At 48.5% G+C, this 25,520-nt stretch overlaps 1 protein-coding gene across 8 annotated transcripts in view; it reads left to right on the top strand.

The window, feature by feature from the left end:
* USP40 (ubiquitin specific peptidase 40) overlaps positions 1 to 23,964 on the top strand; it is a 76,800-nt gene extending 52,836 nt beyond the window's left edge. For 6 of the 8 annotated variants that reach the window (XM_059393751.1, XM_059393750.1, XM_059393752.1 and 3 more), the window contains 12 exons: positions 313 to 399; positions 4,085 to 4,121; positions 5,831 to 5,895; positions 7,816 to 7,890; positions 9,969 to 10,062; positions 12,020 to 12,114; positions 13,292 to 13,410; positions 16,409 to 16,474; positions 18,232 to 18,442; positions 18,575 to 18,670; positions 20,892 to 20,983; positions 22,340 to 23,964. In XM_059393751.1, the coding sequence (XP_059249734.1) occupies positions 313 to 399; positions 4,085 to 4,121; positions 5,831 to 5,895; positions 7,816 to 7,890; positions 9,969 to 10,062; positions 12,020 to 12,114; positions 13,292 to 13,410; positions 16,409 to 16,474; positions 18,232 to 18,442; positions 18,575 to 18,670; positions 20,892 to 20,983; positions 22,340 to 22,451 (1,149 nt within the window). In that variant the 3' untranslated portion in view covers positions 22,452 to 23,964. Of the gene's footprint in view, positions 1 to 312; positions 400 to 4,084; positions 4,122 to 5,830; positions 5,896 to 7,815; positions 7,891 to 9,968; positions 10,063 to 12,019; positions 12,115 to 12,207; positions 12,247 to 13,291; positions 13,411 to 16,408; positions 16,475 to 18,231; positions 18,443 to 18,574; positions 18,671 to 20,891; positions 20,984 to 22,339 lie in introns of those variants that run through there. The other 2 variants (XM_059393755.1, XM_059393757.1) reach the window with 2 other exon arrangements.
* Positions 23,965 to 25,520: the final 1,556 nt, after the last annotated feature.

The following is a 25,520-nucleotide window of genomic DNA, read 5'->3' as shown; positions in this document are numbered from 1 at the left end:
AGCATGTAGCAGATCCCTTTGAGGAATGACCAAGAAAGAAACAAAGATCACAGTGGAATAAATAGTATCTGTGAGAGAAGAACAATGATGTAACACCTGTGCGGGTGAGGACACTGGTGTGAAGCATCTTACATTTCCGGGTCATCAGAATTGTTGTTTAAATTGCAACATTAAATTAACCAGCGTCTTTGTTTTTTTATGAAAGGAGATTTTTATTAAAATTTCATGGACCATTAGCTTTTCTTTTTTGGAAGCAGATAATACATTTGTAGAATTTTAAAATTTAGATTAAATTGCATTCATTGATCTTAGCTGTTCCTGTTTTTCACTGTGGGAAGTGATGTTCAGCCGGGTACAGAGATGGAGATCATAGTAGAAGCAACAATGTCTGTGGGAGACGTAAGTAATTCTACTTCCTGCTGTGGGGAGAGATCTGTGGACATTTGGTCTGGGGAGCCATGGTAACCCTGTTCGCATTTTGAGGTCCTAGGGTTCCCACAGTATACTTTGGAGAATTCTCTACTCTACTCTAAAAGAGTAGTTTGGAGAACTTGAAAACTGGTGAACGAACCCAAATTTTTAAAATAAGATTATCTTTTTTTTTTTGGTTATCGGTAATACTTACACCCAGAAATTTGGGTTCTGTAGAAGTGGATTAAAAGGAAAAATGAAAAAAAAGGGGGGGGGGGAATGAAAGCCTCTCATTATCCTGTATCCTGCTAATTTTAACATTTTGGCATATCTCCTGCTGGTGTTTTTAGGTTATATAAGTGCATAATCACACACCTGGGCACAAATGTGTGTGTGTGTCTGTGAGCACATGTGCGTATGTCGTAACAGTTATGTTAGTGTCACAGATAATTACGACTTTCAGTGTTGGAAAATACACAGTGGTATAGTTGAGTAGAGCCTGTACTCCTGAATTTGAATCAGAAGAGGCAGAATGAACTTGGTTGTTTGCTTTTAAAATTTTTTCTAGCTCTGCCCCCTGAAACAGCTCAGACACAGTGACCAGCCTGGTGGCAGCAAGCACCCCAGCACCCAGACTGTGGTTGTGATTGCTAAATACCGTTTCCTACTGGAAGGAATCAGGGCTTCTTGGAGTGGCGTCTGGGTCCGTATCTAGGTCAGGAACAGGTCAGTGAGCCTGGAACATTTTGTCCTGACAGAAGCAGTAAAGCCAGCAAAGATAGCGGGGGTCCACAGAGAAAGCCAGGAACCAACTTGAAGAGGCTTTTGCACGAGTTCATAAATGATCCTAAAAAGACCATCGTCATTGGTTACGCAGAGCGAAAGCTGGGGAACCAAAAGGAGAGGGTCAGGCATTTATCCTGCCTTTTTTTTGGAAGCTATATTGCAGGTATAGGTAACGAGAAGGTGTTTTTATAGATACATATTAGCTGATAAATGAGAATTTTAGGCTGTCAGCTATTTTAACTCCTAATAAATTAATGGATCTGAACAATGATCCTGAAAGACTGCTGACTTTCTGAAAAGAGTAACCATTGCCAACACAAAACAAGGCATAGGGGACAGAGGGGACGTGTCACCGCAGCACGGGCCACCATCTGCATGGTCCTGAAGGGACTCAGGAGACAGGAGGAGCGAGTGCGGTGTGTGCACTTCATTTGGCTCTTGTTACAAACCAGGAAAACCTTAGTTACAGTGTAAGAGAACTAGGAGAATGTGGGGGCGCACGCAGCTGGTTCAGTCGGTAGGGCGTGTGACTTGATACGGGAGTTGTGAGTTCGAGCCCCATGTCCGGCATAGGGATTACTTTAAAAGAAAAAAAGGAATGTGACCACCAACTGGGTATTTGTTATTAAGGATTTCTTGAGTTTTTCATAATTGTTTGAGGCTTATGTTTTTTTAAAAAATGTTCATCTTTTAGAGATGAGTATTAACTATTAATAAATGATAAGATAGCGGACATTCTTGCCTCTGAGGCCCTGGAGGGCAGGGGGCGGGACAGGAAATGGGTGAGGCTGTGGCGCACGCGAAAGGCTGCGGCAGTCACGGAGGTTGGGTGATGGGCACCGTCGGCTCACATTTACTGCCCTCTCTGCACGTGTTTGCAATTGTCCACGGCAAAACATTTAAAAAAAAAATTTTTTTAACTTGTTACCTGCCATAAATATTTTTAGTTTTTCATTTAGCTTTTAACTTTTTGGTGCTATTCATGTCAGAGAAGGGAGGCCGCAGAACTTTTCAGAGGAGCGATGTGTCTGTCTGTCTGTCTGCTCTGAAGCCCAATGGGGGCACACTCACTCCCCTCCATGTGGCTGGGTCCCATGAGCAGTTCTCAGTTGTCCTCTTCCCGCTCTCCGTGGCCTCTGAGGCGATCGGTGCCTCTCTGAGCCTAGAACGCCGCTGTCACTTGGCTTGGAGGACCGCAGCTCCTCCCGGTCTCCCCCCACCGCACAGCCCACCCCCCCGCAGTTTGCTCTGTGCTCTTCTCTCCAGTCGACTGGACCTCGGCCTGGCGCTCTGCTTGTGGGACCTGCTTGGTTGTCTGATAGCCGTCCCTCTGCTGTGTGACCCCTGTCCTCTCTCACACGCACCTCCGTTTCCCTCCTTGTCAGTCGGTGGTGGCACCTCCATTCCTCTGCTTGCTCAGGCCAGAACACCTGGGGGTCACCCTCGGTGCTTTTGTGTTTCACATCCAGGCTTTCGGGAAATCCTTTCGGTTCTCCCGTCATGATTTGTCTAGGATCTGACCACATCTCATTCCCTCCACTGCTATACCCTGGGCACCTCTCCTCCGGGTTATTCTAGCAGCTTCCCGACGGATCTTTTTCTTTCCAGCCTGCATTTCCCCAAGGTCTATTCTTACAGGGACGTTGAGCGGTCCCTTCCCTGTGCTCCCAGGCCTCCTGTGCTTCCCTGTGTCTCTCAGAGGTCCTGAGTGCTCGCCCCGCTGGGCCACGTCGGCTGAAGTGAACATCCACCCGTTCGCTTTTCTTAAGTTGCAGAAGTTGGGTGCGGCCGCCGCCGTGCGCCCAGTCCCTGTGTCTTACTGGATTGGGCTCTCACTGCTGTCCTTCTCTAAATAATCTTCAGGAATATTTTAAAGTCTCTTTTATCTTTAATCATACAAGTAATCCTGGGCTTATTCTTTAAACCCCATTGGGGGGAGCATATGGATAAAAATCCTCCTTGGCCACAGCCTACCCTAGTGCCCAGCCGGACGTCTCCGTGGTATTGGCACGGCGTGACCTGACCACCCCAGCGAGCGCGAGTCCTTCTAGACCGTTGATGTGCTCCACAGGGACAGATGAGCTGGACTTGTTCGTACAGTTTCTTTTAAATCATAAATGGGATCACGCTGCGTGTATGACACTAGAACTTTGTTTCCCTTCGAATTTGTGAAGGTCTTTTAAAACCAGTGTGTATGAATCTATTTTATCCTTTGTTTTATTTAAGAGTTCCTGTTCGTGGACATTTTGATCTTTGCTCTCTTTCTTATTCCAAGGAGCACAGTAGTAATCCTCCTTATCCTTGCTTCCTTCTCTGCTAGCGTAGTATAATTCAAGTTTTATTTACTCTTGCTGTGAATTTATAGGTAGGCGAAAGAGTAGGTTTTTCCCCCAAGGAAGTTGGGAGTTTCTGATTTTTATTACTGTTATTTAAACTTCTGTTAATCATGTCGCACCGCCTGCACGGATCTCTTTTTGTGAGTTCATAGATGACCAGTTGTATCTCTTGGGTGCTGTGTAAAGGCTGATCTTTTATAGGATTCAGGGTTCAATATGTATCTAGGAAATCGGCCTAATCAGTCATATCCGGCCCAGACCCCAGCGCTGGTCCTCACAAGCGGACGCTCATGCTGCAGGCCTACTCGCGGATGAGCAGAGTCTAAGCCTCAGATACAGACACCAGCAACTTTTTCCTCTCCTGGCTGGCCCCACCTAGCTCTTAGGAAGCAGAGCTCCCTTAAGTCACCTAAGCTGTACATATCCTCATCCCTCCAGAAATTACTAAATATTATAAGACAGACATGCCCAGGGTCCAACAGGGGCATCTCTCCCAGTGCTGTATCTCAGAAACAGAGAACTGAATGTGGTTTTTCTCTCTTTTTGAACAGTGTTTAAAGCTCCTGCTGGAGAAGTCTGGCCTGCCAGGTAAGTTTCAGATGACAAAGTCACTTATCTGTGTCCTCATAGTAAGTCATCTGTAAGCCTGATGACAGCCCCTCAGACATGCTTTCCTCCAGCTTTGTCATGCACGTAGTGCCTTCTCCTGGCTCCGCTGTTCGAGCTAACAGAAAGCCAGCTGTGGCTTAGCCGCTGTGAGGACAGAGAAGCTTGACAGGCTCCAGCACAGGCCCAAAAGAGCAAACAGGATTGATGCCCTCTGGAATCACCCAGGCCCTTCACTGATTTTTTTTCTTTTTAACCTCATTGATTCAGAGTTTCAGTGCCTTGTGTTTCATGCCAGAATTTTTGTGGTGTACATTAGGGAATGTAATACAAATGAAAAAATAAATCCAGGGTATCTTTGAAGTAGCTCCCCGGGGGGGTCATGTGAAAGGGCTCCCGGGGCATCCCGCTGCTCTTGTTAGGGCGTTGGCAATCCTCAGACCTGCTGAGGAGAAACCTTTTAACCTATTGGGGTTTGTTTGGTTTTTTAAAGATTTTATTTATTTATTTGACAGAGAGAAATCACAAGTAGATGGAGAGGCAGGCAGAGAGAGAGAGAGGGAAGCAGGCTCCCTGCTGAGCAGAGAGCCTGATGCGGGACTCGATCCTAGGACCCCGAGATCATGACCTGAGCCGAAGGCAGCGGCTTAACCCACTGAGCCACCCAGGCGCCCTTGTTTGGTTTTTTAAACACAGAGGGGTGCCTGGGTGGCTCAGTTGGCTATAGCGTCTGCCTTCAGCTCAGGTTGTGATCTCAGGGTCCTGGGATCAAGCCTCAAGTTGGGCTCCCTGCTCAGCGGGGAGTCTGCTCTTCCTCCCACTGCTTCTCCCCTGCTTGTGCTGCTCCCTCTCAAATAAATAAAATCTTGAAGAAAAAACACACTTAGATTAAGTATACTTCTTACTGTATTTAAAACTAGAACTAATGGTAGGAGAGGATCTGCAAAGAACAGTATGGTAAGAATTAAAGACTTGTGGCATCTGGAGGTTCAGTATTAGATCCGTGTTTACTCCTTTGGCTCTAGCTTCTGGTGGGTGGGACAGCTGACTGTTTCTAAAACATTGCTTTTTTTTTTGATCAGGATTTCCAACTTTTACTCTATTCAGCTTCCCTGTCTGCCTCAAAAAATTTCACATTTCATCAGTACAGCAAGCATATTGAGAGAAATCTAATTAAAGACTATTTAACATTCATAAATTCTTGTTTATACCAACTTCATTAAAATGCTATTTCAGAAACACTGGTTTTTGTTAGATTAACCGGTAAGTGGATGAGAACAGTTTGGTGGTACACATTATCAGTTGGTAAGAGATACTGGCCTATACTTTCAACCAAAACCGTGAAATAAAACAACTTCATAATGATTTTAGAAGAGAGTCTGTACCTAGATGGACAGTATCTGTATTCGTGTGTGATGTGTGCACGAGTAACTGATAAAAGTAGGACGTCGGTGCCATGTGACAGTAGCAAGGGTTGATCTGTTTGCAAGTATGCAGATCTTGGTGGAATAGAGAGGAAATTAACCGAATTGAAGGAATCGCTTTATTTTTCTCCTGCTTGGAAGAGAGAATTTAGAAGTCAGTTATTTGCTCAAATCCCGTTTGATACTTGCTTATCCAGAGGGTCATTACTGACAAACTCTTAAAATATATTTTTGATTTTTTTTATGCTGATTTTGATTCCTTCACAGGAGACACATGGCATTTACGAAAAATGGATTGGTGTTATGAAGCTGGAGAGCCTTTATGTGAAGAAGTAAGATTATTGTTACACGTTTTATTCTTAGAAATGATTGTGTTTGTGTTCCATACAGGATATTCACCCTCACCCCACTGGTGAATACATTCTAGAGAAAACTTTCATTATTTTAGGCTACAAAAATCTGTACCTGGTCTCCGTCTACTTCCTCACTGTATGTAGGTCTTTGCTAAAGTCAGAGGGAAGGTCTCAGCCTAGTGGGAACATTTCTGACGTCTGTGTTAAGTGCTCTTTTGACTTAAGAGAGTATGTCCCTAGAAATACTAGGTCCTCGTGAGAAAGCAGAGGACTTGCGAGAACAAAAGACATTTGTGAAACAATGTGAAGATACAGTCTGAATTTTGAAACCTGAATATTTTAATCTCTGTTTCTCTGTAAGTTAATGATGGCAGAATTCATCTTACCAGCCAGTCACTCAGGCTCTGATCGAAGCTGCATCTCTAGATCCAACCAAACTCTCTGGGTAGTCTTGGGAACAACTTTATTTCAAGATAGTCGGACTCTGGTCAGATAGCGTCGCACTTGCCGGTCAAACCCATGGCCTTAGAGGTAGTCCCAAGAGGAAGCTCAGGGAGAAGCAAGCTTAGGTACTTGGGGTCAGCCATGCTCCCCCAAGTCCTGCTGTGCCTGCCGTTCAGTGACAGCTGGTGGCCTCCCGCATCAGAAGGGTGATGAGGCAGGTGGGCTGGGCCTTCCTGGGGGCGGGGGGGGGGGGGGCGCTCTGCTGACTGGGGCCGAGGGAGTGAGCATAGAGAGGAGAGAGGCGCCTCTGAGGCTCAGCCGGGAAGCTGACTGCCCAGACGTGGTCCTCAGACCATCCGCAGGACATGCGGTTTGGGGTCAGAGAGTGTGTCTAGTTGTGTGGTTTCTGCATTTTCCTCTCTCTTAATTCCTAAATTGGTATCAAATAATTCACCTAAAAGCAAACTTATTGCACCCCTTTGCAGAGATGCTGTGTTTCCCGGCCTTGTGTTTTTGGCCCACAATGCTGCTGGCCCTGCGGTCCTTCATCTTTGTTCTCGGCTTTTCCACTCCTCCCTGGCCCTTCCCACGGCTGGCTGTTGGGCCAAGCTGATTTCGTCTTTTCTTTTTTGTCCTCTTCCATAAATTACACCAAGTGGCTGTCCCAAGTCAGGTGTTCCCCACTCCAGTGTATCATGCATGTAGCAGCTGGACTGGTCTTTAAAAAACCCCTTCTCACGCCTGGGTGGCTCAGTCAGTAAGCGGCTGCCTTCGGCTCAGGTCCTGGAATCGAGCCCCGCATCGAGCTCCCTGCTCAGCAGGAAGCCTGCTTCTCCCTCTCCCACTCCCCCTGCTTGTGTTCCCTCTCTCGCTGTGTCTCTCTCTCTCTGTCAAATAAATAAATAGAATCTTAAAAAAAAAAAAAAAAACACCTTCTCAGAAAACTTGAGCGGCTTTTTTTCAAAGCAGCTAAAAATTCCTTAACATCTAGTTCACAGCCCTTGCATCTGGGACCTTCCGATCCAGCTTCCTGTCCTGTTACTCCCCAGCTGGTGCTCTAGTCTGTCTCGTCTCCTAAGCTCTTCCCCTTATTCTGGACTCAGCCTTAACCCTGCTCTTCTTTTCGTGAGAATTCCTTCTCATTTCCTTTAGCTTTCCACATCCAGCCCAGCCTTCGGGCCTAACTGGTATTTCATCCTCTGCAGCTCAGTCTTCCGCGTCTCGTCCCATCCGTGCCCTCTCCCCACAGCCTCTGTGATACTCCAGTCCATCCCCTATGATTTAATGCAGAAGGAGCCACTGCTTATAGTCTTAGTGTCTTTCCTGCCTCCTTGATGCCTGCTTTATTGTTTCTTTCTTTCTTGAAAGGGTCATAAAGTCATAGGAGTCCAAGAAAAGATCCAGAGGTCTTGTTTGCTCCTGTCAGAAGTCATAAAGGAATTTCTCTTTCCCCAGGATGCAGCCCTGAGAGAAGTTGCGATACGTTCTGGAGATACTTTGCTTTTAATTGAAGGAAAACTTCCTCCTCCGGTAAGGTCTTGCTTCTGAGTTGACATTTTGTAAGAAGAGTTACTGCTTTCTGGTAACTGAGATGATGTTTCTCATTGTGGGGAGACACAGCCAGGCATGAAGAGAATGCTGGGAATTGGGGTAAGTTCTCTCATCAGACAGCTGCTGTGTTTTATGTCTTCACGGAGTTCTCTCTTGCAAAATCAGTCGTATAAACCAGTTTATTTCCTGCTTTTCATATTTCAGTCCTTAAACAGACTGCAGAATCCAAAACCAGTCATTGTATCAAGGATGTGACTTACCAGTTTAATTCATACACCCCCCTCCGTGAGAAATTTAGCTTGTTATAAATGCCTTGTTTTTATACCTAATACTTAAATGGAAACCGTCCTCAGGATTGTTCCAGTCAAAATGAACAGGTCATAAGGTATGAACGTTTTTAAGACCAGATGCTCGCTCTGTGTTGCCACGTTGTTTTCCCAGAAAGCCGCACCGAACTGGTAGCCCCAGGAGCTGCGGACAAGAACACTCATTTCACTGCTCTGAAATAAACACCGTGGATTGCTGCTACCTAAGACCGTTCTTTATTAGGTTCTTCTTAAGGTGGACACATGTAAAGATGGAAGTTAAGAAATGACCCCAGATTCCAGCACTTAGATAACCACTGGCTTATGATTAGGAAATTCAAAAGATGTGGCAGGCTATAAAATGAAAAGAGCTTTTCCCATTTTTTTTTCTCTCCAGAAAGAGTCACAATTAACTTACTTTCCCTTGCATATCCTTCCCAGAAAACAGTTCTGCCTGTTCGTGTGCAGAATGTAAATATGTGCGTCTCCCTTTTAAAGTTCACCCGAAGGGAATCGTATTCTATACCTTGTTTGACAAACATCTTTGTTTGTTTTTATTCACTTCCTATATCTCGAGTATCTCCTCATACCCGCACACACACGGACGTTTCTGCATCACTTCGTGATTTATATTTTATTCCATGATCTTTAAAGTTAACTTTTTAGTTGGTAATATTCATAATACAAGATTTGAAGTGTTTGAAAGCCTCGGCCAGGAAAAGTAAGTATCCCTCAGCCACTCAGGTCCTCCCTCTGTAAGCAGCCCATTTCCACTGGATCCTTTCAGAAGTCTGTACTTGGTAATGCACACTTTGTGTGTGTGTGTGTGTGTGTACACAGCACATGTGTTTGCACATGTGCATTTTTTTTCTTACACAGAAGATTATTTGCTAGACAACCTACTTTGTACCTCGCTTTTTTCATTAATATTTTATGTCCATGTGTATGTTGTGTTCGTACACATCCAGCTGTTTCCCTCTGTTCGGTGGCTGTGGAATACTCCATTGTATGTAGGTACCATAATTTATTCAGCCAGTGTCTTCAAGGATTTAGGTGGCTTCCAGTCTTGATACAAATAATACCCAAAATATCATATATATGCCATTTGGCGTGTATGTATCTCTAGGATAAGTTCTAGAGCTGAAATCAGTTTGTCAAAAGTCCCGGCCTCCCCTAATGTAACTGGTCTAAAGGGACCTGGAAGCTGGTTCATGGTTTTTACTACCGGAAATGGTGTGTATCTATTGGGGGGGGAGCGGCTAGTAGATCAGGTTTATTTCATGAAGTTTCTTTACAGGAATCCAACTTGCAGCAATAGGTTCTTGCTTCTTTAGAAAGTTCCTGTAGGAATTTTAATGACTGAAAACTACTTCTAAGTGGAGCATCGTGCTGGGGGTGGTGCCCTTAGCAGGCCTGAAAATACTCATATCGTTTGTTCTGTCCAGTGCTTTGGTATTCGTTTAGACTTTTCTTTGATTGTGGTAAGATCCTACAAGTAAGTGTATTTACAAAGATGCTTCTAAGCAAAGAACACTGAGTCCCCATCGTCCCAAAGACTAATTTTTATGATCTGAAACTTTTGATTGTAAAAACAATTAACAGGTATAGTATATGGCAGTTAATATACCCCAAAAGGAAAAATAATAAACTCAGGAACATTTGTTGTTCTCAAGATACTTCTCTGTGTGTGTGGAAGTAGAAACATAGTTAATCCGTGTACCTCACCGCGGTTGGCAATGCTCCATTCTTCAGGGTTTCCTGAGGGTTCCCGTTTGGTGGTACCAGCCTGGGGGGCCCACGGGTCACTGGAAGAGTCCGGTCCGGATGAACAGCACCCCTTCCCCAGGTAGGGTCTGCAGACCTGCTTCCACCCACGGTGAGAACAGAACTGTAGCCACCAGCATGTCCTCCCGAGAGTACAGTGACTGCTTCTGCTCTGGGAGGCAGATGGAGTTTGTATCTTAAATGTAAGGTCGACAAATCAAAACCTATTCATTCCGTAGAAGAACTCCATCCTGTTTTTATCCAGTGCTCTGCAGCCTGTCAAGTGCTGTGTCTTACTGTCTTTATTATTCTGGCAGCACGTTAGAATTTGTCCACAACATCTTGCGAGATCCTCCCGCGGCGTACCCTCCCCCACCCCCCCATCCCAGACTCGGGTACTGAGCCTGATAGTAGACGCGGGTCCCTCACGGGGGCTGTGCACAGTCCACACCCCGCCCCTGCTTCTTTCCACTGCCACACCCCAGGGGCAGCTGCCGGGGTGCTTCGCCTCATCTCTGACTTCTGAGGAGACACACAGGATTCAAACATGCTGTTTTATTCTTAGTTGCTTCTCCACAGACAGAATTCCACACACACATCAGGATGAACAAGAAGTCACTAGCAGTGAGTCTCAATTGCCGTTTGTAATTTTACAGATTTGTGCTTCATTATAAAGAAAACACAGGGTGCCCGGGTGGCTCAGTCAGTTAAGTGTCTGCCTTTAGCTCAGGTCATAGTCTCAGGGTCCTGGGATCGAGTCCCGCATCAGGCTCCCTGCTCAGTGGGGAGCCTGCTTCTCCCTCTCTCTCTTTCTCTCTCTGCCTGCCATTCCCCCTGCTTGTGCTCGCTCACGCTCTCTAATAAAATCTTTTAAAAAAAAATTAATTTCCTTTGTAACTAAAGAGAATATGGTAGGACCAATTCTTTATGTTTTTTCTGTTTATTAGGTCTTACTTATTTAGCCTTCTTTAGTGCCTTGGAGTATTACACACTTAATATTTCTTTTTACCTTTTAAGCCTCAGTACTGAAATCAACGTAAGTGAGTCACATTTTTATCTCCTTACTGCGAAGTTAGGGTTATATGTATAGAGCAATAAAATACTTCATACTGAATTACCTATGAAATCAGTATTAAGTTTTTTTGTTTGGGTTACATTAGATAGGTACTAACTCTAAAAATGTTTTGGTAATAGAATAGTTACATATAGAACTGGATACAACCTTAAAAAGCTGTGTCTTTCTCCATAAAAGTAAAGGAAACAGTTCATTTTTTGATAGTCCTTCTAGATCACAATATCTGGGAAATATTTTTTCATTCCTGAGTTGCCTAAAAGTATCTTCCTAGTGGTGCCAGCTCATGGTGTCCTTAAGACAAAAGAACGACGCAGGAAGAGGGTCTTTCGTTTGACCTACTTAATCAGACTTCTTAGTGTGTATTAGCAATGTGCCCAGCAATCAACAGAGCAAACATGAGTGAAGTTATTCCAAATTTTAAATTTAGTTACCACCATTGATATATAGAACTTCAGATAAGAGAACATTTTGTTTTCACCTTCTTAAAAATACATGTAGAAAGTCCTTTTTACTGTCAAAGATCTTTTAGTCAATAAACCTCTCGTGGCCGTTCACTGTGTGGCAGCCACCCGGGCACTGGACAGACAAAGATGATAGACAGCCTGCCCTCACTGGAGAATGACGTTCTTTGGGGGAGACAGATTAGGAATACTCCACATCCTACCAGCAAAGGCCTCTCTGAGGAAGGAGCACATGTAGAGAAGAAGAATGTAGGCAGACAGCACAAATGTGAAATTCCTCGAGCCCATTGCAGTGAGAACACCAGGACATGGTGCCCATGGCATGGTCCTGCCGGCTGACGCCCCAGGCATGGCTTCCTCCCCTCCAAAGTCACCAGGGACCCGTTTCTCGAAGGGAGCTGGTACTAAAGCTATCAGCGATACCAAAACATGGTGTGTGTTTCAGAAATAGGAAGTAGACGCAGTCCAGGCTCCCTTCTGACGTCTGGCTCTGTCCTCTGTAGATGCTCCTGGCGACCCGCATGGGGAGGTTTCCCTCCGCTTCCTGGGGGACCTGGAGATCTCCGAAGACACCACTGTGGCAGAGCTCAAGGCCCAGGTCAGGCTTCTTCCTGTGGCGCGGGAGTGGTGGCTCGGCTTCTTCCAGTGAGATATTAATACCTTCTTCTATTTCCTTTTCCCTCACTTACAGTCTTTCTGATAGGGCATGTGTTGTAGGCCACGTTCAGTGGTAAGTACCCAGCAGGCACTCGTGCGCTCGGCTCACACGGCCCTGGTGTGTGTTTCTGCCACTCGCCCTGTGGCTGTCATGTGTCCCCACTCGGACGGGCATGCTGTGCGCTTTCATTTGAATTTCTCCTCAGTGACTTGCGGCTTATGTTCATTTTGGTTTCTTAGGGAAACATGTGTTGGATCATCTGTGAAGCATTCACTTTACCCCTTTATTTACATTGTTCTTGTATCATTGTGGTCCTTGTGTTAAATGTCTGTTACAACATGTGTCCTAGAATGTCTAACTAGATACTGCATCCTTTTCTTACACACTCACACTCTGTAGACAGAGTGTTGGGTCCGGACGGAAAGGCTGGGCTGAGCACAGCACAGAACGCTTTGGAAATTCCTGCTGTTGTCAGGCCCACAACGCGAGTACCTGCCGTCCGTCCTGGATTTTCCTGTGTGCATGCAGCATCTGAAATAACCTTCCTCTTACTGCCATGAGAACATTTCTTTTTCTCAAAAGAAATACAGAGTTGCTGTTTTTAGATAAAAATTGAGTACTGGCTGTTTTATATATTACGGTCTCAATCTATAAATAGCTGTCAGCCTGCTAAATGAGTACAGAAGTTTAGGCCTAGCAGCTGCATCCAAAGATTCTGGAACATTCCACTGACAGCCAACCTTGAAGAACTATATTGGCACTGAAGACAGCAGAAGGTGAACCCCTGGCTTTCATTAGAGCTTTGGCGAGTTATACTCACATTGAAATGAATTTCTAAGTTTCACTTCCTGAAATATTTAAAAGGAGCTTTTGGCTCATTGGAAAATTCACTCATCCCTCAAGCTGGCTTCCTGCAAGAGGAAGACAGAAGTGACTGGATGGATTTCATTTTAGAGATACCCTGTGGTTTGTTTTTTTTTTTTTTAAATAGGGTTTATCCTTCCTCGAGGCACTCTTCCCTCAGATGTCACTGTGTAGTGTCTGTGTCTTCCTAAAGCAATGTATCTGTTTGAAGCACTTTTTCAAACCATTGGAGAAATGTCTGTTTTCTTTCTAGGCCATGACCTTGTCCCCCTCCTCGGAGTTGGTCATCCCCTCCCCAGCCTTCCTCAGAGCCTGGACCATGGAAGGCCAGCGCCCCAGCAGGCTTTTACGTGCCAACCAGCAGCAGCTCAAGTAGGTTCCTCAGCGGAATCGCCGTCTTCCCTCGCCGCCGCCATGAGGGCCGGGGGGCTTGGGGGGTCAGGCAGCCTGCTGGCAGCTGGGTGACGCTTTCCATCGACACTCTGGGGCTTTACTTTTCCATATTAGGCATAAATGTAGCTCCCTGTGTGTTTACTGTGCTTCAGGTACCATGAACAGAATATTGAGTTTTTCAGGCTTTGTTGGGATATCACTGATACATGGCGCTGCGTACGTTGAAAATGATTGTCGCCCTGGCGTTAGCCAACCCTGCACGTGTCACATAATTAGCATTTCTTTTTTGTGGTAAGAACATTCAGGATCTACTCTCTAAAGAACTTTCCAGTCTGTGTTACAGTGAACTGTAAGCACGGTGCTGGACATGAGAGGCTCTGAACTTACGGATCTTGAACTGGAAGTTGGGCATCTCTGACCAACATCTCTTCCCCCTCCGCCCCTTGCAGCCCTTAGAGACGGCCATGTACAGTTCCTATGCTTTTGGCCTTTTTAGAATCCGCATGTATGCGATACCACACTTAACTGTCCCACTTAACTTCACTATTAGCCTAATGCCCTCAAGGTCATCCTTGTTGTCACAAGTAACAGGATGTCCTCCTGATACTCTGTTGCATACACGTGTACCCCACCTCCCTGCCCGTCCATCCTTCCATTGACGGACGCTTGGGTCGTTTCCATATCTTGGCTGCTGTGAATAGTGCGGCTGTGAACGTGGGAGCGAGGATAGCACTTCCGAGATTGTTTTCATTTCGTTCGGATACAAGCCCAGAAGTGCCAGATCATATGGGTTGTTCTATTTTTAATTTTTTGAGGAACCTCCAAAAAATTGGCTTTACCAGTTCACATTCCCACCGGCAGAGCACAAGGGTTCCCGATTCCTCCACATCCCCCGCCAACACTGTCCTCGCCTTTTCGGTGCTAGCCGTTGTGACGAGTGGGAGGACGTCTCTCCCTGTGCTTGTGAGTCGCACTTCTTTGAGGATGAGTGACGGTCAGCACCTTTTCATGTACTGGGGGCCATCTGTAGATCTTCTGGAGAAAAATGTCAGTTCCTCTGCCCATTTTTTTAATAGTATTTACAGGTTTGTTTGTTTTTTTAATTCTTGAGCTGTGTGGGTTATTAACCCTCTATGACATACATGATTTGCTAATTTCTTCACCCATTTCCTAGGTCACATTTTCATTTTGTTGATGGTTTCCTTTGCTGTGCAAAAGCTTTTTAATTTGATGCAGTCCCTCTTGCTTATTTTTGCTTTTCTTGTCTTTTTCTTTGGTTTCAAATGAAAAAATCATTGCCAGGGCCAGTGTGAAGGAGCTTACCCTGTGTTTTCTTCTAAGAGTTTTGTGGCTTGGCCCTTACAGTCTAGTCTTTTAATCCGTTTAAGTCGATTTTAGGATATGACGTGAGATAGCCGTCCAGCCGCGGTCTGTCACACGTGGCTGACCAGTTATCCAGCACCATCTGCTGGAGAGACCAAGACTGTCCTTTCCCTGTTCTGTGCTCTTGGCTCCTTTGTTGTAAATTCATTGGCCGTATGTGCATGGGGTTATTTCTGAGCTCTCTGTTCTTTTCCACTGATCTTTGTGTCTGATTTTATGCCAGTGCCATACTGTTTTGATTTCTGCAGTCTGAAATCAAGAAAGATGATTGTTCTCCAGCTTTGTTCTACTTTCTCAAGATTGCTTCAGATCTTTGGGATCTCTTGTGGTTCCATACAAACTTTCAGATTGGTTTCCTATTTCAGTGGAAAATGCCATTGGAATTTTGATAGAGATTGCATTGAATCTGCAGATCACTCTGGATAATGGGGACATTTTAGCAACATTCCAGTTCAGCAGCATGGCATATCTTTCCATTTCCGTATGTCTTTAGTGTCGTTCATCAATGTTCTACAGCATATAGATCTTTCACTTCCTGGGTTAAATTTATTTCTGCATATTTTATTCTTTTTGATGCTCTTATAAATGGAACTGTTTTCTTGTCTTTCTGATAGTTCACTATTAGTGTATAAAATGCTAAGTGGTTCTCATATCTTGACTTTGTATCCTGCAACTTCACTGAATTTATTTAGTTCTTTGGTGTTCAGGGTTTTCTACATGGAATAGCATGGCATCTGTAAGTAGAGGCAGCTGTACTTTACCCTTTCTGATTTTACGCCTTTTCTTTCTTTTCCTTGTCTAATGGCTCTGGGCAAGACTTCCAGTGGAGCGTCGGGTCAGAGTGGCGCAAGCGGGCACCTTCTCCCCGCGGCGGAGACAGGCGTGCGGACGCGCAGCCGTCGGTGGATGAGTTGCCAGCGGTTCTCGTGTCTGGCCTTTACTGTGTCCGGTTAGGTTTCTTCTACCGGTTTGTCAAGTGAGGTTGTCATGAAAGAATGTAGAATTTTGTTAAATGCTTTTCCTTCATCTGTTGAGATGATGACTTCACTTGACTGTATCACATTTTTGATTTGCAGACACTGAACCACCCTTGTGTCCCTGGAACAAATCCCACTTGATCGAGGTGGAGGAGTTGGGATTTGGTTTGCGGATATTTTGTTGAGCATTTTTACATCTGTATTCAGCCAGGGTATTGGTCTGTAACTTTTTCTTGTCTGGTTTTGGTATCAGGGTAGTGCTGGCCTTGTAATAGCTCTTTAGCTTTCTGGAAGAGCTGGGGAAGAATGTTTGTTAGAATTCACCAGTGAAGCCATCTGGTCCTGGACTTTCCTTTGTTCAAGGTGTTTTATTACTTACTTAGTTCTCTTACTGTAACTGCTCTGTTCAGATTTTCTCTTTGCGACTCAGCACATGCCAAGGTCTGTCCATCTCCCCCAGCTTGTCGGCATCTACTCATTCATAGTCATCTCTCAGATTTTGAATATTCTTATTCACTGTAACTTTTGCTTAAAAAGAAAGCTTCGTGTTTTTCCCCAAAAGATCTAAAAAATTAAGTATGTCACTCACTGTTATTTTGTTTCATTTCTTTTATCAGGGAATACAAACTGGGAAGGAAAACTGAGATCTGCTTAGAGCCCCTTGAGAAAGAAGAAAATTTGGGGTAAGTCATCCAATTCTGCGTGCTTGACTTGTCCTGGTGGGTAATTTCTTGAAAACCTTAATAGTGTGCTCAATAGTAAAGGGTTTTTCCCCACTGCTTGAGCAGCCTGGCAATTTAAACCAGACTGTCTTCTACAAATGCGTTTGTGTTTCTGGTGTCTGGAACTGGGAACTCGTCTTCCCATGAAAACAGTGAGTCACAAATGCATGTTGACTCCATAGTGATCTCCGAGAGCGAACAGGATGCTCCTTCCCAGCCCTCATCCATGCCCTGGGACAGTCTTTTGTCAGCACCTGTCACCACCTCTTTCCCCTCCTTCATCACCTTCACACCCTGACTTAGGAGACCCTCATGGGGGACTTGGCTCCCACCACTGTGATGTGAGCTTTGCGGTTACTGCTCTACCCCCAGTACCCACAACCATGCCTGTGTCAGAGCCAATGATTAATTATTGACTAAAGAAATACCCCAGTGGGGTCTGTAATCAAACCTTCCTATTTCTTTTATCACGATAAGAAAATCTTTTTTAAGACCTTCTGTCGGCATCACTGAAGGGTGAGGTGGTTCTGCGTGATGTGACGAATGCCGTTCCCGCTGCTGGATAGTAGCGGGGACTCTGCTTCTGCGTGTCTCACCTTCACTTAGCCCCATGGCTTTTATGAACGTGCATTCTCACTGCCAAACGTATTGACCAAGAGTAGTGACCTGGAGGGGGATTTCTGGGTCAAACTGGTATGAACATCTTAAACTTCTTAAAACCATTCAGTTCCTTTCCAGGTAAGTCCTTCCCATGCACGTTCGCACAGGCAGTGCCCATGAGTAGCGCTCCCTGCCCCCTCACACCAGCACTGGATATTTTCTTCATTTAAGTGTTTGCTAAATTGATCAGTGAGAAGTGGTTGTCTTGTCTCATTTGCTTCAGTGCTCTGATCGGTAGCAAAAGCAGGCATTTTTCTCAAAGGCTTATCATTTGTAAGCCATTTGTGTTTTGGGAGTGTGTGAAATCATGTTATTTTGCATGTTTTTGTAAAGGGGTCTTAGGAAAAAGTCTAATCTGTGAAGCCTTCTGAAATAACAACACTGACCCACTGTCACGTTTGTCGTAAGCAGTGAAGACCTGCTTGGGGCGCCCCCATCCTTGCGCAGCCTCCGGAGCGCTCTCCTCTCCCTCTCTCCCCTTCTTGGGAAGCCTCTGCCACCCCGGCCCGGCCAGGCCTGCTCTTTCCCCAGGCCCACGCCTCCGGTGGTTCCTTTCTTCTTTTGGTAAAAGCTCCCCTATAACCAAAATAGAACTGAAACCCAGCATGTAAAATCACACGCGGTGTGCCCAGCCTAGACACACATACATGCTTTCTCGTCTCCCTCCCCACCTTCCAGCCAGAGCCTCCTGTCCTGTGAGCCGCTAAGCCCTCACTCACTCCTTGCTGCCCTCCCCGCGCTGAGCTAACGGAGCTTTGTCCTGCCAACTTCTGGTTCCGAAATCCGCCTCTTCTGGGGCACAGCTGCGGCCCTCATTGTGGGCTCCTTCCCTGCCACCTCCCAGGAGACGCCACCGCGTGGGGGCCCACGATGGGAGCTTCCCCCAGCTCAGGCAGCGTCAGAGTGAAAGGAAAGCAAAGCAGAGAAGAGGGTTAGAGGGTTTGAGGAAAGAAGATCTGTCCTTCTGAAAACCAGAGGGTCAAGGAAAAGCTTTGCCCATCACTGCCCCTGCCCCATGGTTCCTGCGACCTTGTCCTTCCGCTCCTCTTCTGCTGCAGCCCCCATGACGTGGTGCTGAGGACGCAGATGCGCCTCCCTGGCGAGAGGGCCTACACTCCCTGCGTGGACCTGGTGTGGGACACCGCCCGCGGCTGGACGGCCAGCTCCCTGCGGCAGCAGGTCGCCTACTTCTGCTCTCTGCCCGTGGAGAAAATTGAAATTGCCAAGTACTTCCCGGAAAAGTTTGAGTGGCTTCCGATATCGAGCTGGGTAAAGTTGCAGGCTTTCTCGGGAGACTGGGCCTTCCTGGTGTAGTGAATAGGTTAACTGCCGTTTCTCACAGACGGGGAATTTGCTAAGAATGTGAATTTTCTTTATTCAAGATGCTTGCTTTTTCTGTAGAACCAGCAACTTACCAAGAGGAAAAAGAAGAAAAAGCAAGATAATTTGCAGGGGGCACCTTATTATTTGAAAGATGGAGACACGATTGGTATTAAGGCAAGTTATTTAACAGCAAATTTACCATTTAAGTAAAACACCAGGATCGGTGACTTTTTTAAAATTTTATTTATTTATTTGACAGAGATCTCAAGTAGGCAGAGAAGGAGGGGGGAAGCAGGCTCCCCGCTGAGCAGAGAGCCTGATGCAGGGCTTGATCTCAGGACCCTGAGATCATGACCCGAGCTGAAGGCAGAGGTTTAACCCACTCAGGCACCCAGGCTCCCCTATCAGTGCCTTGAGAGAGAAGTTGTATCAAATCTTCAAGGCTCAAATAGTGCCTTTTCCCTACATTGTTTCAGAGAACAGAAATAAGAGGGCAAGCCAGACCAACCACTCCTTTCGTGAGGCCAGTAGAACCTCAGTATCACAATCTTAATCTTGGGTTGGCCTTGCATGAAAATGCTTTTGCGGAAGTTTTAACATGAAGTGCGTTGTTGTAGGTTTGGGGTCGGTCCCAGCATCAGGGAAAGACGTTTCCTTCCATGCCTAGTTTGCTCTGAGTTCTTTTGTTTTCCATCCTGCGCGAGCATCGGCATATTAAATTCCCACTGTTTCTGCACCGTGTAATTAGGTCCCTGGCTTCCCGTCTTTAATCTGGTGTCTGTTACAAAAGGGGACAGAGCCATCCTCACCTACTGTGGACAAACCTCCTTTGTCACATAGAAATATTTTTATATTAAGAATTAATAACTTTAATCCTTAAGAATTAATTTACTGATATTAACTTAAGGATTGAGTTGCTAATCGATACTTTCACATCAAGGAATAAGCATTCCCGTAAGCCCCGCTTCGTCCACCGTTGTGCCTTCTCCCCCCCGAAGAGAAGTGAACACACACTGAGGGAGAGATAAGGGGGATTCTGAAACGAAGGCCTAAAGCCATCCTTCCTAGACTGTTCTTCTGCAGAGACCGCAGGGAGTGCTGCGGGCGTGGCACCCACATCGGTCAGCCGGGCAGCCCTGGCACGTGCAGGGAGGGGACGTGCAGAGGGTTCCCTGAGACACTAGCTGTAATAGCATCGACTGGAAAGAAGAGTGACCCCAGGAAGGGGACAGAGAAAATGAAGAAAGTGTGGATGTGGTGGCACGGAAGCCAGCGGTTGACATCGATACATCAGAGCTCCATGTGTCAGCGCAGAGACAGCGCCCATCATTTAATGCTGAAACGAAGTCACAGGGTCACTTCCAGGGACTGGAAAACCCCGTGCAATGCTAAGGGTCACAGAGGGTCATGCCCCCAGGTAGTGCTCAAGTCCAGGCGAGGCCCGGTGCAGCAGTGCCCCCCTCCAGGGGTGGTGGAGGACCAGCGGCTGATTCAGATACATGCGTCCCGAGCACCGTGTACTGGGACAGAGAGGTCCCCGCGTCTGCTCCGTTTTTCTCACCTGAGAGCTGCGCGTGGACGCAGCAGGATGCTCCCACGGTCGCTCGGTGACTAAGACAGTACATTCGTATTCCAGTAGCTGTAGTGTGCTGTGCTTTCTAAGAACTGTGAAACACTACAAAGTATGAAAAGGCACAGCAGTAGCGAGACAGACACCCAGGTCCTCAGAGCGGCGCAGGTGTGTGGCCCGGGGGTCCAGACGCGCCAGGTACGGGACTTCCTCATCGCCAGATGGCGCCCACTCCTGCTGTTGGCCTGGGAGTTTGATGGCGCTGGAGCGGGTTACCTCTGCCAGATGCACCCGAGGGAGGCGGTCAGGAGCCAGGAAGCCGAAACACACTGGGACGGCCAAGCCCCGGAGTCCTTCCTAGAGCGCTGCTCACTGAGGCCAGCCTGGGGGTGGCCAGTGTTCCTGGGGAAGGACGTCGGTATAGGAAACTGACCGCAGCCCCTCAGGAGACCATGGGCAGCCTGTGTCTGCGGAGGCTGGGAGTTAGCAGACCGGGCAGACGGGGCAGCTGTGGAGATATGTGGGGGGACGTGGTGACAGGATTTCTAGAAGAGCAGCTGTACTAGCGGGCAGGAGTGCACGTGATCCAACAGGCATGTCCCTGTGCCAGGTCTCCATGGAGCCTTGGTGGCCAGAGGCAGAGGTCTGAGGGCTGGCACAAGAGTCCCCGTGCCAGCTCTTCGTGCCATTTGCTGAGCTAGTCCCCAGCCCTGGGATGCTTGGTGTCCGCTATTTAGGTGAATTCGGATGGCCATATGTTGAAGTCTTTTTTACGTACACCTTAAGTGTCTGAAAACATTGTTCATTAATTATTTTGAAATGCAGAATCTCCTGGTTGAGGATGACGAAGATTTCAGTACAGTCAGAGATGACCTGGGAAAGGAAACACAGAAGCAGCTCACTCTGGGAAAGAAAAGGTACCATCCCGGCCCTCTCATGCCCGCAGCACCTTCCCCTGGCGGCCCCCAGACGTCGGCGCTCCCGGGCGGAGTGCCCTTGATGGGGCTTGGAGCGCTGCTTTCCAGACTGCACTGGAAAGACATGCAGCCTGGGGGCTTCTTGTCTGCTGCCCACACCTATTCTTTACATCACCCCCTAACCGGGCTTTCTGGGAACCTAGGCAGAACACAGGGTGAAGCACCCCCCAACCCCGGTCTCAGGAGCTCGCCCTGCTGGTCCGCTTCCTCCCTGCTACCTTCTCAGCCCCTCGCCCTTCTCCATCATCTGAACGAATGAGCACTCGAGATCACTCGTGCTCCAGCCACTCTCTCCTCTGTCTGCCCTCGTCCAGCCAGGGGTCCTCCACAGGCCACTGCCCTGCTCAGCACATGGACCCTGCACCCCACTCCTCGTGCTCCATCCTTCTGTTCCCTCCTTCCTTTTCGGCACATAGCCCAGCTGTCTCTCCCCTGGCCGTGGGCCACAGAACACCTCCCAGAATCTGCCAGAACATTCTACCTCTGTCAGTCCTTTGAACTGGATTAGTCACGTGTCTGGACCTGGCTCTCACCCCTATATCCACGTGACCCCATGCCAGCCACTCCAGGGCCCCGCCCCCGGTCTCCTGAAATCTTGGTCCTCAGTCAGCTTCTGATGCGGGGACAGGGGTCCTTCTTGCTGGTGTAGTGCAGCGACCTGACCCAGCCCCTCCTTGCCTCCGCACACTCTCGGCTGCCTCAGTGTCCAGTGGGGCCGGAGAAAAGCACACACAGGAACGGGCCGAGGGGGAGGGAATGTCCCCCGGGCAAGCACAGCTGTACTGATGCGTGGGGCTGGACGTTCCAGATGTGCGCCTCTGTGAATGCTACATTTCGATTCAAAAGGTTCAGGGCACCTGAGTGGCTCAGTCGAGCATCGGACTCTTGGTTTTGGCTCGGGTTATAGTGTCAGGGTCAGGAAATCGAGCCCCATGTTGGGCTCTGCACTCAGCGGAGAGTCTGCCAGAGATTCTGTCTCCATCCCTGTCCCATCCTCGCGCTCTATCTCTCAAGGTAAAGGTGTATCTTGCTGTGGACATTTTGACCCAGCGGACTGGGAACGTCTGACTCCCTATGTGGACAGGGCGTGGGCACCCACTCTCCTGTCACAGGGTGGAAGGGGGCTGCATGAATTGAGGTCCTCCAGCTGAACAGTCTGGGAATACCTGCCAGAGGTCCACACGCACATTGCTGGGGCCTGTTCTAACTTGAGGGGAGTCAATCCACATCCCTCAACCTGGTGAGGCCTCTGGTGTCCATGGCTGAGTCAGTGACAGCCTCTTGTGTCTCCTGCAGCCAAGAAGCCCTTCGTGTGCCAAGCAGTGACCTTTTCTCCGGTGCCAAGATACCCAGCCGGCCCCGCGCACCAGAAGCTTCTCTTTCCATCCATGTCGGGAGTTTCCGATAGCACGGGCTGCCACCAGCGTCCCTGGGGGCTCCTCATTCCTGCAGCGCCTCGCCAGGTGGGGCGGTTTTCTGCCTTCTGCAGACAGACGGTCCAAATCCTCCACCTCGTTACAAGCAGAGGGATGTCCTGCCTTGGGCCAGGTGAGTGCACCTTACACGTGGCCGTGCTGCACTGCACACCTGTGCCGGGGGATGACCCAGACCCGGCAGTGTCCTCCAGCAGCCAGTGACATGCTGTCCTCACGCTGCACCTGACTCTAGCCACCATTCATAGAAGAAAACTCCCCGGTTTTGCATGAACCACAGGCATGGATACGACGGCACGTTGCCAGCCTTGGACCGACCTGCCGTTGGAAGTCTGCACGGTCCGCCTTCCCCGCCTTATTCCACTGTTCACGTGAGGGTGTCGGCCACTGAGCTGACAAAGGATCGGACAGCTCCGCTCACACGATGGTCTGGCTTGGCTCAGGCTACCCAGCCGGTGGCTGTTTTCTGGTCCCCACGGCCCACGTGCCCCCTGCTGTCTGAGTTAAAACAGATTCTGAAGCCTCGGCTTGCTTTCCAGCCAAAGGAAAGAGGAGGCCTCACGCGTAGCTGTGCCGGGGGCAGGGATCCGAACCTTCTCGCTGCCAGAGCCTCTCTGGGGCTGCAAGCCTGCTTGGGGCACACGAGCCCGGGGGTGCTGAGGCGGCAGCGCAGAGTGGCCTCAGCACAGGGGACAGAACGTAAAACCTAGACTGAACTCTTCATGAAGTACGGCTCATGAAAGACTTCGTCGGCATTTATGACAGACCCGCCTCTGGTACGGACCAGCTGATGGGACACGGGCACACGGGGAGGCCTCACGCCCTCAGACTGCGGCTGGGTTGGAAGCGGGGTTCCTGGGAAGGGAACAAACTTCACTTTCTTACCTCAGATGAGGCTTCATGGCGGCTCTTGCTGTGCAGGCCTGTCACGCTCGCTGCCTGCCAGCGTGGAGATGGTGCTCACATGCTAGGAGACGGAAGGCAGCCGTGGACCAGTGTTCCAGCCGTGCCACCAGCTTAGGGAACCGAGGTTAACGGTGTCTCACGTGGTTTCCGCAGAGCGCATCCCCAGGCCCAAACCAGACATGAGGGGCTAGAGCTGGAAGCCGGGCCCTCAGGGAAGCTACTCTGTTCCTGCTGCTCTGACGCAAGCTCCTTGGTCTGCCCTTGTTTTAAGGTGATCAAATATTAAAGAAATAACCGAAAAACTTTGCTTTGGGGAAACCAGGGGGCCTCACCAGACAGTCCTCCTGGCCGCACAGGTGGCTGTGCCTTCACGTGTGAGCCTCGGGCTACTGTCTGCCCACTGGCCTGGCCGCTCCCTCCCGTTAGGGGAAGTGGGGCTCCATGGAGAGCTGTGAGATTCTGTTAAACTTTGTTTGGGTTGCAGTCTCCCCGTTTCTGTTGTGCACCAACTATTCCATGTTCCCCTCGGCATTTTTCCCCCAAGCGCACTTCAGATGCTCAATAAACGTTTATATTTAGAAATACGGTGTTGGTGCTGGTTCAGAAAGAAGTATGTTTGCATTTTAAATAAATCCCAACTCAAGGGGGATACTATCTCGGAAGAAATTAGAAGTGATCTGTTTTCTTTCCCTTCTAGGGAAAGGGAAGCGGCAAGGGTAGTTCATGACAGAAAAACTTTCTTCCCCTAGGACATTTTTCTGGCCAAAAAAAAAGTGGGGGGTGCACCAGAATTTCCTGATGATTACCAAATCATGGCTTTATAGATGCCTTTCTCTCTGGAAGGCACTTAGCTGGGAAGGACCACAGCGGACACTCCCTCCCCTGCCTGTCCTGCTCCTCTGGGTCTTTGCCCCAGGACACACCCACCCAAAGCCCAGTCAGTAAAAGAAACACCAGTGGGTATATTTGCTCACCTCCCGAGGCACCACAAAGCAAGGACAGCCGTACACAGAAGAGGGCTGTGGCCTCCCTGCAGTCTCCCCATTTCTCTCTGTCCCTCTGCACCCCTGCAGCACAGCCACTCACCGCAGTCACCCTGTGTCCCTCGCTGCAGAGGGTCATGGCCTGGACCCTTCACTTCCAGGTGACTGAACCCAACGTGGGCAACACAAGCACCCAGAAGCAGAGCAGAATGCAGGCCCCAGGGTGGGGGAGGGTGCAGCAGGTGGTCTCCTGGAGGGAGCACGTTGGCCCGAGGTCCTGAGCCCCAGCTGCCCAGCATCTGCTGGGATCCTCCCATTCTCCTGTTTCTACCCACCATAACACCAGCAGCTGTTCCGCCTACACCCTGACCACACCTGTGTCCTTCTTTTGGCACCCCCTGCCCCTGCCAGGGGAGGCAACTCACACGCAGTCCATGTCCCCAGCTCAGGTCTGAGGTCTCTGGGCCACATTACTCTGGGTCAGGTCCAGTGGACAGCCACCCTCACAGTTCAGCAACTGGTGCCTGAGAGACCAGGGTGAATCAGACCCAGAATCTGTGTACAAAGGGGGTGAGGAGGGCCACAGCAGAACCTCTTCTGGAAAATGAGGGCACAAATGCAGCAGTGAGGACCCACACAGTTAGACAGAGATCCCCAAGCTCCTGGTCCTGCCCCAGAGGCGAACCCTCACTTAACCCTCTGGTCGCCCTCCTGTTCTCCAGAGGATCGATGTCCAGTGTCCCAGCATGGACACTGAGAGGGCAGCACTCCCTGGACACATGTCCTCCTGCACGTCCTGGAGGCCTGGGATGGATGACCCTGGGGGCTGAGTGACCGGCCAGCGTGGGACTTGGCGACATGCTTCCTGGGAGTGCTCAGGAAGCTCACGGTTGATCTGCTTCCATCAACAGCGTGAGTGACAAAGCCTTTAACTCCGAGCCAGCCAGCTTTCTTCTTGTTTTGCAAACCTGTTTTGCTTTAGTGGTTTGGAAACCATGAATGGACTGTGCCCAGTATGCTTCCAACATGTACAGAGCTGGGCTGGCGGGATTGGAGCTGCCATCCCTGGTGTGAGCAGCTCCTCTGTTCGGGCCAACACTGATGCTCTCAGACCCCGGCTTCGGAGAGGCCTCCATGCACCACAAACACCTGCCC

The sequence above is a fragment of the Mustela nigripes genome, chromosome 3 (genome assembly GCF_022355385.1).
Source record: "Mustela nigripes isolate SB6536 chromosome 3, MUSNIG.SB6536, whole genome shotgun sequence".
NCBI lineage: Eukaryota > Metazoa > Chordata > Mammalia > Carnivora > Mustelidae > Mustela > Mustela nigripes.
The sequence above is the reverse complement of the archived record's forward strand: the minus strand, read 5'-3'. Positions and strand labels throughout refer to the sequence as shown.